Source organism: Bactrocera tryoni, chromosome 4, assembly GCF_016617805.1.
Source record: "Bactrocera tryoni isolate S06 chromosome 4, CSIRO_BtryS06_freeze2, whole genome shotgun sequence".
Classification (NCBI taxonomy): domain Eukaryota; kingdom Metazoa; phylum Arthropoda; class Insecta; order Diptera; family Tephritidae; genus Bactrocera; species Bactrocera tryoni.
Window position 1 is genome coordinate 3154599 of NC_052502.1, and position 13538 is coordinate 3168136.

The 13538-nt window shown below is 33.4% G+C and overlaps 3 protein-coding genes across 3 annotated transcripts; 2 read left to right on the forward strand and 1 right to left on the reverse strand.

The window, feature by feature from the left end:
* Window positions 1-595: 595 nt before the first annotated feature.
* On the forward strand, window positions 596-4974 carry LOC120775855 (probable cytochrome P450 28d1). Its single transcript, XM_040106224.1, has 7 exons — window positions 596-899; window positions 995-1133; window positions 1198-1410; window positions 3560-3961; window positions 4021-4141; window positions 4207-4479; window positions 4543-4974. The coding sequence occupies exons 1-7, from the start codon at window positions 712-714 to the stop codon at window positions 4716-4718; spliced, it is 1512 nt and encodes a 503-aa protein (XP_039962158.1). The 5' UTR covers window positions 596-711; the 3' UTR covers window positions 4719-4974.
* A 1119-nt stretch (window positions 4975-6093) lies between these two features.
* Window positions 6094-8159, reverse strand: LOC120773835 (nuclear envelope integral membrane protein 1a). The gene is made up of 4 exons (XM_040102957.1): window positions 7951-8159; window positions 7371-7881; window positions 6845-7319; window positions 6094-6789 (listed from the first exon to the last, which is right to left on the reverse strand). Exons 1-4 carry the CDS (start codon window positions 8039-8041, stop codon window positions 6331-6333), a joined length of 1536 nt encoding a protein of 511 aa, XP_039958891.1. The 5' UTR covers window positions 8042-8159; the 3' UTR covers window positions 6094-6330.
* Window positions 8160-8734: 575 nt separating this feature from the next.
* On the forward strand, window positions 8735-13510 carry LOC120773834 (serine-rich adhesin for platelets). Its single transcript, XM_040102956.1, has 4 exons — window positions 8735-9211; window positions 10192-10349; window positions 10633-10825; window positions 10886-13510. Exons 1-4 carry the CDS (start codon window positions 9158-9160, stop codon window positions 12866-12868), a joined length of 2388 nt encoding a protein of 795 aa, XP_039958890.1. The 5' UTR covers window positions 8735-9157; the 3' UTR covers window positions 12869-13510.
* The last annotated feature ends 28 nt before the right edge of the window (window positions 13511-13538 follow it).

Here is a 13538-nt window from a genome sequence, read left to right on the forward strand (position 1 = left end):
GATTTGTTTAATAATGTTTTAAGTTATTTTTTAATTGTATATATTTTTGCTAAGTAAAGTCTCTTTTTTTATTATTGGTGCAAGTAAAGAATGCTCATTCAAACTCCTGAGCAGTTACAATAATATCAATGGTTTCGTGTCGGTTTCAAACTCTTTGGTCCATTTTTTTTACCATAATCTTACTTGAAGTCCACGTGTTTTTGTAACAGATATTTCAGATAAATAAAGATAGAAAGTGTTAGACCTGTTAGCTATGGCATAAGTAAATTGTGTACCAAAAATAGGTAAAAAGAAAAAGAAAAGAAAGTTTTGTATATGTACATATATCAAAATATTTAATCGCTTGTGGCGTTCACATAAAGTTCCAACATAGCCTTAGCCATAGCAAGATTTTTAAAGTAAAATTCACAAAATTGTCTATTCACTAAGGCGTTCACATTTTATTTTAAAATTAATGTGTTGAACAACACAACGTTTATCGTCACGAAATGAAACTAAATTTAGTTTGTTCTGTGTACTTTCGGATTTTCATACACAATATGAACATTTTTGCATGCATATGTATGTACACTTACCCATAAATAAAATCCAAGTAGGCACTGCTGCATTTAGAAGTTTTCCGACACCATAACACGACAGCTGAGCAAAATAGTTTGTAGATAGATTAGAGAAGAGTTATATACTAAAAAATTGCTTAAATAAGGAAAGAAAATGGTTTTATTTTCATTTATATTATTAACGGTGATATTTTTCATGATATATCTTTTTCTGACATGGAATTTTACATACTGGAGTAATCGTGGTATAAAAGGTCCGAAACCGTTACCTTTATTTGGATCATTTCCAGGATTAGTTACCAACAAACAACATTTTGCAGATGATATAAACAATATTTATAGGCAAGAATCTCTTAATTATAAATTAAAAGTTGATAAAATTATTCTTATATCAAATTTGAAGTACCTTGAAACGTAAATATTTTTACCTTTTCTAGAAAATACAAAAATTGTGAAAGTTACGTGGGTGTTTTTCTCCTTCGTTCTCCACTACTTATGCTATTAGAACCACAACTTGTGCATGACGTTTTTGTTACTTCTTTTAAACATTTTAGTTCCAATGATGTTGCAAAACTGGTAAGGCAACAATTGTAAATTATAATATACGTTACTCTTAAACAAAAAATAAAATTTTTATTAGATTGACATAAATAAGGATCCGTTATTAATATGTAATCCTTTTTTACTGAGCGGCCAGGAATGGCGGGAACAGCGATCATTAGTATCTCCAGGTTTTACAATCGCTCGCATTCGAACCTCCTACTGTACAATGCAATTGGTTTGTAAGTCTTGGTGTGAGTTCTTAAAACGTCAGATGAATATTCATTCAAAAGACGGTCTAAATGGAAAAGATGTAAGTTTCAGTGACACTATAACTTATGTTAAGATATACAAGTACTAATACATAGTTTGCAATAGAGTTCTAAGACAGAAGCTATGTACCTTCGCTAGGTGCACATCCTCCCATAATACCTTATTTTCTAAACTATACAAGTATTTACCTTACCGACATTGCGGGTCTACGTGTTATTGTGTGTAACATATCTACTCAAATATCGTGTTGCGGACGAAGCCATGTGCTGTAATTCATATAAAATACTATACGCGAACTTATTTCTAAAAACTTTTGATAATTATGAACTTGTGCCCGCAATTTTTTATAAAAAAAAAACTTTTCATACTGTCTGACAGACTGTCTGTCTGTCCGTCCGGCCGACCGTGCAAGCTGTAACTTGAGTAAAAATTGAGAAGTGCAAACAAAATTTCGAGTTCGTAGATGAGCGTAATCGGACCACTGTCACTGCCACAAATCGCCATTAACCGAAAACATATAAAGTGCCATAACTAAGCACTAAATTAAGATATAAAGCTGTAATTTGGTACAGAGCATCTCAGTAAAAAAGGGCACTTGTGGGAATTTTTTTTAAGTGGGCGTGGCCCCGCCCTCTAACAAGTTTAATGTGAATATCTCCTAAACCGCTTAAAGTACAAAAACCAAATTTGCTGAGTACAAATATTTTAAGAATTTCTACCGACATTGTGAAAATGGATGAAATCGGAGGATAACCCCGTTTACTCCCCATATAATGGTACTGTTAAACACTACTAAAAGGAAGATAAATCAAAAACTAAATAGGCTAGAGACATTAAATTTTTTCACCCAGATGGTATGAGAGAGCTTTATGGGAGCCGGTGTGAAAATTGAACGATGGGCGTGGCACCGCCCACTTTTTGGTGAAATCCCATATCTCGAGATCCGACTAACTGATCTACGTACATAGTATTCTTATGATATTCCTATGTCCCATTGTGAAAATGGACGAAATCGGACAACAACTACGCCTATTTCCCATCTAGCACAATTTTAAATTCCACTTGATTCGTTCAGTTTCCAGTACATAAATCAAGAAGCAATTAATACAACGGGATAAAACTTTGTCTTTAGTGTGTGCCACCTTATGTCCAAAAATTGTTGAAATCCAATAAAAACTGTTCCAAGTCCCTAGGTATCGAATATTTAGGCACCGGTACCTATAGTTTCGAACGTCGGGGTGACATTGTATCGCATATATCGGCCAACATGTGAGTTATCCCAATGAAAATAAGAGAGCGTGTTTTACTTATCACATTGTATCGTTGTGCCTAAAATAGATACATTTGAGCGAAAACTTGGCCTAGCCCCTATATAACTAATATCAGGATTTTTGAACATCCAGCTGACTTTACTCTATATGATACGATCACACTCAAACTTAGCCCTTCCTTTTTTGTTAATAAGATTTCATTGCTAAACGAAATAAAGAAAACTTCTGAGAATAAATCTGTTGTGACCGCTGTCTTTTTGAAAGCGCTGCATATCCGTTTTATACTAATATTTCTGTCTGACAACATCTGATGACTCAACGTTACGAGTTTTCGAGAGAAATGTTCTGCGGATATCACATTTGATGGAACGATGAGCTGTGTGAGATATACGATGACATTGACATAGTTCAGCGAATTAAAAGACAGCGGTTACGCTGGCTAGGTCATATTGTCCGAATGGACGAAAACACTCCAGCTCTGAAAGTATTCGACGCAGTACCCACCGGGGGAAGCAGAGGAAGAGGAAGACCTCAACTCCGTTAAAAAGACCAGATGGAGAAGGACCTGTCTACCAGAAATAACAACTAGCGCGCTGTTGTAAACTCGGCTATAACCGCGTAAGCGGTGTCTACGTAAAACAGGAAAAGAAGAATAGGAAATACATATTTTTTTAATATTACAATAACAAAAAAATTATAATTAATAGTAATAACTTTTCTGGGAAGTCAATTGCTATTGAAATGGTACGAAATTAAATTGCAATGGAATAATTTCTTACTTGTCCCTAATTGTTCAATTAAGAATATGGTATTAGGAGTTTATTTAACATATAATAGGATATTTCTAATATGTATTAATTATTAAAAATCAATTAAATTTATGAACAAATATATATGTATTTACATTAACCATTTCAGATTGCACTTCATTTCACTGCAGAAAACATAGCAAGAAGTGTGCTCGGGATTAGTGAAATAACTTTTGTTGACCAAATTACAAAAAATATGAAGATGCTTTCCGAAAACAACAACGTTTTTATTTTATATACCATCATGGCCGGTGTATTGCCTACAATTATAAACATCTTCAAAGTAAAATTTATTCCTAACAAATGCGAAGATTTTTTTAAAAAGCTAATCCAAGAGGCTTTGAAAATCTATTTAGAAAGTTCAACAAAACGGCGTGACTTCATGGATCATTTAATGTCTCTAAAGAAAACCCACAACCTTAGCGAACAAAACTTGATTTCGCATACAATGACATTCCTCATCGATGGATTAGATACATCAGCGACGGTTATATCTCACTGTTTATTTCTAGTAAGAAATATTTTTCCCTAATATTAACGCTTTTAAATCACACTTATTATTGACTTTAGTTAGGTCGTTACCAAACTGTTCAAAAAAGATTACGTAAAGAAATCGTAAATAACTCTATTAACGGTGAAATATGTTTTGAAAAACTGAATGAACTTCCTTATTTGAATGCTTGCGTATATGGTATGTTGTTTACAAAATTAATATATTTGCACTACTAATGTAAAAATGTTTCTTTTCAACATAAGAGTGTATTAGAATTCTTCCGCCTGGTTTGTGGTCCATTAAGAGATGCACTGTACCTTATACTTTTACTAACAAAAACGGTGGTAAAGTCTCCTTAGCAATTGGTGACTCTGTAATGATTCCAATATACGCAATTCATCATGATGAAAATCATTATTGTAATCCAGATCGATTTCAGCCTGAAAGATTTCTTACAGTGGATGGAAATAATTTGAAATTACTTCGCAATATTGGAGCGTTTTTAGGATTTGGCGATGGGCCCCGAATGTGTTTGGGTATGAAATTTTTCTCTTTTTAACTATTTACAGGTATATGATGGAATATTTTATTTTTCAAAGGCATTAATTTTGCTACGATTCAAACAAAGGTAGCCATCGCTTCAATTATAAAGCATTTTAGTGTTACTCTGAATGCAAGAACTAAACCATTTGTTAAACTAGATCCGAAATATTTTCTAACACAACAAGATGGTGGTGTTTGGCTTAATTTTAGTGAAAGAAGATATATTACATAATCTTATGACGAATCGAGGACTTGGCAATCGGTTTTTCCTAAGATGTAAACAATAATCGGCAATCTGAAATAAGCTGCTATTCTCATCACATTAAATCCAACCCATAATTATGTTACAAAACAAATATTCGACAAAATGTTCTGATTATATTTCTTTAATAATTGTAAAAATAACGAATGCAGAATAGAAATAAATCCCAACAATTTGTTGTTGATGTTGTAGCGGCGGAAAAAATCCCAAAAATAATTTGGAAGAATGCTTCGGAGTTGACAGATCTCGGTCCGACAAAAAACGGACCATTGCGCTTAGTAAGCTTTTGCAATTCGGCTTTCTTTTACCATTTGCTTTTCAGAGTATGTTTATATCCTGCGTCAATCTGGTTGTGCTTTTGAATTCTCTAATAACCTTTTGCTCGAAAATTCTACGAAAAGATGCGGCGACTAACAAAAAGTTTCAAGAACGGAGCATACTCTTGTAGAATCTCCAGAGGTGACTGATGCCCAGAGCATACAAAAATTATGGAGGGAAAACTTCTCTAGCCTGCTGAATGACAGTGAAAGTTTAACGCCAAGAGAGGGCAAACCCGATTCCCCAATCGATGACAATGGAGCAGACGTTCCATTGCTCAACCATGAAGAAATCCGAAAACCAATTACCCGTTTGAAGAACAACAAAGCGACGGGGGCCGATCTATTCAAACACGGTGGCGAAGAACTGATAAGGAGCATGCATCAGCTTCTTTGTAGAAAAAGGTCAAACGAAAGCATGAACAATGATTGGAATTTAAGTGTGCTCTGCCTAATGCACAAAAAGAGAGACCCCACTGTGTTCGCCAAATACCGTTGGATAATCCTTCTCAACATTGCGTATAAAATTCTATCGAACGTATTGTGTGAAAGATTAAAGCCCACCGTCAACAAACTGATTGGACCTTATCAGTGTGGCTTTAGACCTGGCAAATCAACAACATACCAGGCATTCACTATGCGCCAAATCTTGGAAAAGACCCGTGAAAAGAGAATCGACACTCAGCACAACTTCTGTTGATGTTTTGATTTGTTGGTATTTTAATTGTTGGGATTCTAAATTTCGAGATTTTGATTGTCGGTATTACGTTATACACCCAGTTCAGCGAATTAAAAGACAGCGCCTTCGCTGGCTAGGTCTGGACGAAAATACCAAATAAGAGGAAGACCTCCACTCCGTTGGAAGGACCAGGTGGGAGAAGGACCTGGCTTCGTTTGGAATTTCCAACTGGCGCCACCTTGCGAAAAAAGGATTACTCCATTCTCTATTATGAATGGGAAAATTGTAGCTAAAATTTGTTGTTGAGTACTTTTCTCTCTTTTCTACAGCAACAACAAAAGTAGGAACATTTCAGATGAAAAATAGCAGTCTTTTTTATTAGTATACATATCCTAAAATATTTAAAATGCAAATATAGATACACAATTTAAAGGTAGAGAGAGTTGTACAAATCATTATAAACAATAACGTTATGTGATTCCCACTGACCCTGACTGTGTTAAGTCTCTTTTATGTGGGAAGGTTTCACTAATTATCACTTTTAGATCAGCTACAATAATGTGGGCAGCTAAGTGTAACATCAAGTTCACATTTTAGACTTGGTTTCTCTTTTTGTGTTACTAGAAAATTTCGATGAATATGTGCGATCTATATTACTATCATAAAATTTATGTGTACCACTTCTTTCATAATTCGATTTGTTCTGAATATTCATATTATTAAAAGAACCTTTTGATTTTGTAGTATCTTCGTACACAATATCATCCTCTTCATTCTCACTTTCTTCGCTCGTTTCGTCATATGTAGTATTATTACTAAATATTTTACTTTGATTCCAACCATATTCTTCATTTTTAAAATAGGAATGAGGGACATTATTTTTCTTGTATTTTTTCTCCATTTCGAAATTATCATCTGAGTCGATTTCACTATGCTCAATAGTTTCTGTGTGATTTTCATAGCGTAAGATTTCTTCTTCTCGCAGGTGGGACTGGCCTTCTACAAAAGCTGCAAATCGTAAAGGATCACTTAGTTTGGATATAATCTGTAAAATGAAATTTTAAAAACAATGATTTCGGTAAAGTTATGTATGGCCATACTTTCCACTGTTTACAGTCAGGACTGCTGGCATATGCTCGTAATTCTTTTAAGGCTTTGGAAGTTTCTCTGATACCTTCTTCATAAAATTCCTCGTTGGTAAGGAAACGTCTTTTAGGTGGAAAGAGCCATCTATAAATCTTGAGAGGTTTGTATAAGAGTGATCTCGGCAAATAATTCAAAAATATTATTGCGGCTAAAATGAGTACACTGGCTTCTTCATATTGTATTGAAAAATATGCCATAATTATAGCCATTATTTGTAAAACCCACTTTATAATATTCTTCGATCGTTGATTTGTAGGGGGACCAATACGGTAACAAAAGAAAAAAGATATTATTCCCGTCGCGAATACATAGCAAAGAACATACGAGCGATACATTTGAAAAATCAAATGAAGGTTATCCCAAAGTCGTTGAATAATATAAAATCCAATTGACCATCCACCAATCAAGATGGTGTACACCATAGGACGCCTATTAAGAAATTAATTATAAATGCACAAAAACGTTAGAAATAAAACGTACCTGGGCATTAATTTACTTGTTAACCAAATAATAAGCATAAAAGATGAGCCTATTCCAATAGTAACTCCAGTCAGATAAAACAATATTGAGTTATTACTAAGGCTTCCAGCAAATATAAATAAACATATACCCACGGAGAATTGAATAGTGCGAAAATAGTCAATTCGTAATTGATGTAGGCGTACACGATAGGGCAGCGTTGTGTCTATTCCAATGCATTGTTGTTTAAAGGGATATAGGTTTAAACGTGTCCGCTTATTACTAAACAAATTAAAACTAAATAGAGACTGCCGATCTTCAAAATTCTGTCGAACTTCTGACGGCGTAGCACCTTCATATTGTTTGAATTCATCCTTTTCAATTTCCAATTGAAGCTCAATATTCTCAAAAATATGGGTCCAATCTTTTCGAGACCCACTGTAACAATAAATTCGCATATCATTACCGAAAAATGCCTTGTGGCGCGTCTTTGGATGATAGTCAACTATTGTTCCTGGTTCCAAAAATATGACTATAGAGTAAATAAATATTATTAAGATATAAGACAAACCCAATAAATAATTTAATGTATATTGAATACCTTGAGACACATTGACGCCGTCTGAATATCCTGCTATGAATACATTGCAGTAATATATTACAAGATAAATTCGCAAAATATACGAATTCATTTAATATCACCGAGTTATAAATAAGCAATTTTTTATAGGTCGAAGTTTATATTTGTAAAAGATTTTGAACTACTGAAACCAAAATAAAACCCAAATCTACACGGACTGTGCTTTTATATTAAAAGTAAAGGTAACAATGTTGATTATTTACAAAATGCCCGAAGATACAGGGTAATACCAGAGAACGTAAAATGTTTATTTAATTTTTTAACGCAGAGAACGTACATTTATATATATTTATATTTATATTATACGTTCTCTGCGTTCGTGGGAACGGAACGGAAAGTCAAACCAGAGAACGTAAATGAAAATTCTTCTTCCTTTTTAATAGAAAAAACAATCATATATTTGTCATTGTTTGTAGCAAATCTTAATAAACCTCGGTAGAAGTTATTACGTTACATTTGCAACCATTTACAAATTTTGCCGAACGGATAATATGGTAAAAATGGAAAGAATATTTTCCAAAATTTACTGCATACTATACTAAAGTATTTAAATGCCCGAAGTTCCTAAGGAAATTGCTTGCATAACTTTAAATTTTTGTTACAACTTCTATTCATTGTTAAATGCTAAAAGTAGATAAGCCTATATCCGTTATTTGAGTATCAATTTATCTCTGTTGGCAATACTACTTATTTAAATGGAAAGGGAAATGACGAGTATTGTGTTAAGGGTGGGTTACAAATTTTCTCACCTTCAATATTTATCATAGCAACATAATGTCAAAACTGGGTTTTATTAAGCATAATTAATTTACGCGATTATTGATAGCCAATAACAAATAATATATCACTAAAAGACGTACCTAAATATACATAAGTACATACATATATAAAAGTGATTAATAGATGATAATATACCTCGAAATACCACTTATACTTGAAAACGAAAATAAAAAGATTTCCGTGAGTTTTAATCTTTTTTAACCGAAAGGCCTACATTTTGTCGCAAAAATATCACTCAAATCTACACAGTCACGCTAAAATATTCGGACTTCCAAAATTGTGAAGTTAAAAAAAAAATACAAAAGCGATACTTTAATTTCGTATTAATGGACGAGGAATTACGACATACTTACAATCAATGACAAACGGTTTTTAGGAGCGAAAAGAAATGTTGCTGATCCCTGCCATTTTGATGTTTAACATCTTCCGTATGCCGAATCTTGTAAGTTATTACATTTGTATTGAAATAAATATGTATGTAAATACAGGTGGAACTTTGGTTAAATGAAGAATCATATATCAAGATATGTATGTACATATGTGTCTTTCAGAGAAGACTCTTTTATTTTTATAAGTGTTAAATTATTTCTTTCTTATTTTCTACCTACATTCTATATGTATGTATTTGTATACAAATATAAATGTTGTTCGTCAATACATATTGTTTTAGTTCATCAGATCTGTACGGTCATTCGATTCTTAAAAAGGAAAGTTCAAGCCAGCAAGTTTTGGATTTCCAAAACAAATACCATTAAAAATTTGTTTACCTCATTAGATCCATTTGGTACAGATCTATATGGATATGTGCAGATGGTCTGTTTATTCAGAAAATTTGAACTCATATTCCAATTTTAGAATTAAATTTCTTAGTAGGAAAAATTACTTTAATACAGGAAAAATATTGTGAGACTTGTGTGGACAAAAAGTTGTCAAGTTTTACAGAAAATTTTGTGCAGACAAATATTCGCCTGATTTTCGTGTTTTTCATTCACAAATCGTTGGGATATTGGTTTTACTCTAACTTGTTCATATTACAGAAATGAATAATATGTAAGAAAGTCCTGTTTAAGAATTAGTTGGGGAGTATATTCATAGACATTTATATCGAATCAAAAGTTCTTTATATATTTAACAATGTAATTGTTTGTTTCCGTTGTGAAATTTTAAGTATTCATCATCTGCAATAAAATACAGAATTATGATTAACTATGAGTCATTACTACGACGTCTACTATATTATTTTTTCTTAGGATTTCCGTCGTTATGGTTTGCTAAATACCATGCACATATAAAGCTAAGTTAGATATTTTAATGAAAATATGTGGACAAATTAGATAATTTGGGCACAAATTGTGAGATTATTTAATGTTAAGCTCCGCCTGACATTTGTTTTGTCATACTTATTTTTATTGTAATTACCAGGTTCATGCTCGCTTTTGTGAAGGAGGTCATTATTGTTCATTGCCGAGGGAATGCTGTACTCAAGGATGCTGTCCTCCATACCAAAGTGGACCTCGTCAATTACCACCATCATCAGAACATGTCTTGAATTTGTTTTTCATAAGCCATTGGTTTTTCTGGTAAGATGCCATACATACATATGTATATTTATATGCATATTTATTAATTTTATTGCTTAAGCAGATTTAGAAGATCATATACCCATACCTTACATATTTTTTAATATAATATTTAATAATATTAATGGGACATAACGGGTAATTGTAAACCAACCTCAGTTTACATATTAATAGACAATACATGATAATGGTTTTTAGTATAAATAATCTTTTATTTTTACGGCATCATCCTAATTGAACATATTAAATTATATCTTTATATGACATACATAAATGAAACTAGGTGTGTGGTAGTTGCGATCATGTTGGCTTTACTGTGTGCATATTCCTTGTGGAAAAAGCGGCGAACACTTTGCGGTTGGGGATTCACTGACCATCGTGCTCAATCTGAGGGTGACTCGGCAGGGTCCTGTTATGCTCCTCCACAATATAGCCGCTGTAATTCGTTTCACCATCCGCCGCCTCCATATACTGAGGTATTTTAGTTTTTTTTTTTTTCAATTTCTAATCGAATTTTTATTAATGAATAATTGAAGGTAACATCGAAGCCCGATCTTTATCCACTTGTTTTTACATGCAACAGCGACAATACTAAAACTGGTTCCAGTTACCTCATGGTACAATATTTTCGTAATTATATTGTCCGGCCAATTGGATCATTGTCTGCAGCTAGTACGATAGATTCTCTAAGTTCAAGCTTTATTTGTAATATTAACGAAGCAAATACCCTGGTACCACCACCATACTCTCGAGCAGCCAGCCCCGAAACTGGTTTTAATTCACATTTCCCCCAGGACTTTTTAATACCGCGATCTGCCTCGCAATTAGTTTATGCAAGTGGAGGTAATGGAGGCAATAATAATATGGGTATGCACGATATAAATAGTGGTATAGTCACTCAGCAAATATTTAAACAAAATAGAGCTCCGCATTTCACTGTGGTAGCACTAAATGGTTCAGTTGGCGGGAATGAAAATGACTTGGATATAGAAAATACATCAAACTCAACCACACCTTACAGCACTATTTTACAAACTTCGGTAGTTGAGCAATTCAATTTCAATGAAAAATCCGTCGAGAACAATTCCAATCGTTCCATTTCAAATCAAAATGGTAACCGTGATGACAGTGGTAATGGTAGTGGGGCTAAGAGTAATCGGAGCAGTGGATGCGCTAGCAATTTTAGCGGAGGTTGTATTCCAAAAGGTTTTATACAATCCCAAAGTGAACAGCAATTTCGTTATTTTAACAATAGCAGCAGCAGCAGCATTAGTGATATTTTCGTAAACAATAATTCCGTAGATCGATTTAATAATGTCTCTAATGGGAATGGTAGTAAATCATTTGAAGTAATTAATTTTGATGAGACTGGAGTGAAACCTCAACATACATTGACTACTGATCTCAAAGGTTTTACTACACAAGCTCAATCAAGCAACCACGGGACAACTTTGATTGTTAACAACGGATACATCAAATCTAAACAACTACATCATACCAGTACATTTCCCACTCAACTTGTAATCAACACCAGTATATTGAATCCAACGTATAAATCTTGCGATTCAGTTGCTGGCTTTAATGGAGCTACAAAAAATGATTTGTCAGAGACAGAGTTGAAAGATCTTAATATATTAAGGCAAAGTTTGGAAACATGTTACAATTTTTTAGAGAAACAACAGCAACAACCCCAAACATTGGTAAATAACACAGATTCCCCATCATTTCCTGTTAATAAGAATCTTAATAAGTATACTCCAGATGATTTAACTAATTATACAACTTCAGATAATTGCTCTGATGTTAGTAGTATTGCAAATGCTTGTATACCTAGCTCGCCTCCACAAGCTACTAGCCCGACTGGCGAAGTGAAAGATATTCTCAATCAAATACGTCAGTGGCAGGAAGAAATAAGCTATGAAGATCTACTGCTCCATATGAAGCCTGCGCTACGTCATACGTTGTCCTCACCATCGAACACACCTTCTGGGATAGTTAAGACTTCTAACGCATATACACAGCGAAAATTACAACGCAATTCCGTTGCATGCTGTGAAATACAGTCAAACTCAAGTCTTAATTGCTCTAACAATCCAAATTTTGCTAAAACAACAGTTCATTTAGCAACTACACCATTAGACAAGGCAAAAGCAACAATTACAGCTAAAGCACGAAACACACAAAGATCGTCTAATGTTACCGACAATTTATTAAAACGTCCTACGACATTACACCAAAACAAAATTAAACATTTTATTCCAAAATCGAATAAAGCTCTATATATTCCAATGATTCCGAATGCTACATCGTCGAATTCGAGCAAATTCCCATTAAAGAGTCCGGTCAATAGTAAAGTGGGCGCAAAGTTTTTCGCTAGCAGAGGAGGTAAAATGCGTAAAATTTTTATATCACGTTCGGCACCCTCAACACCAGGAACCGCGTTACCTCTTACACCGTTAAGTGATGATAGTCCATTACTACCAGAACATGATGAAGACCCGGAGACTGACCAAAATTAAAATATTCAATATAATTATGTTCTTAGAAATTAGGGGGAAAACTAGAAGTATTTCGCACTAAGTTATTATTCAACATTACTATAGCAATAATGTGCATTTCCTTATATTGGATTAAATAATCAGTTTCAACTTGATAATGTTAAACAATGAAATATTTTATTTATATATATTATTCAAGTCATTGAACTTTGGAAAACTACTTGAAAATATTTTAGTGAAATATTAATTACAGTTTTTACAGATCTTCCATAAATAATGAGAAGTTCAAGTAGCTTGATGAGAGAATGTCCACAGATGTTAAATAAAAATAAAAATCCAAATCTATTTAAATTACTTTTATGATGATTTAGATCGAAACAAATGATTATTCTTAATAGGAAATTAGATCCAAGTAAGTCGTTTAAAACAAGAACATTCTTTCGATTTTTTGCCAATTAGTATATGTTTATGTTGTATATATGTATGTAAAACGACGTGTTACTAAAGATAAGCTATTAATGGTTCAAATGTATATATTATATGAAGATATAGTGTATTGATACTGAAAATCGTACTGTCTCGTCGTGTTTTGTGGGTCATGGGTTAAGGTCAAAATATGACAAATAAAAGAAGTTACGGCCATGGTGCTGGCTGCCCCCGTCAGCAATTTTACTTTAACAGGGACAAGCGT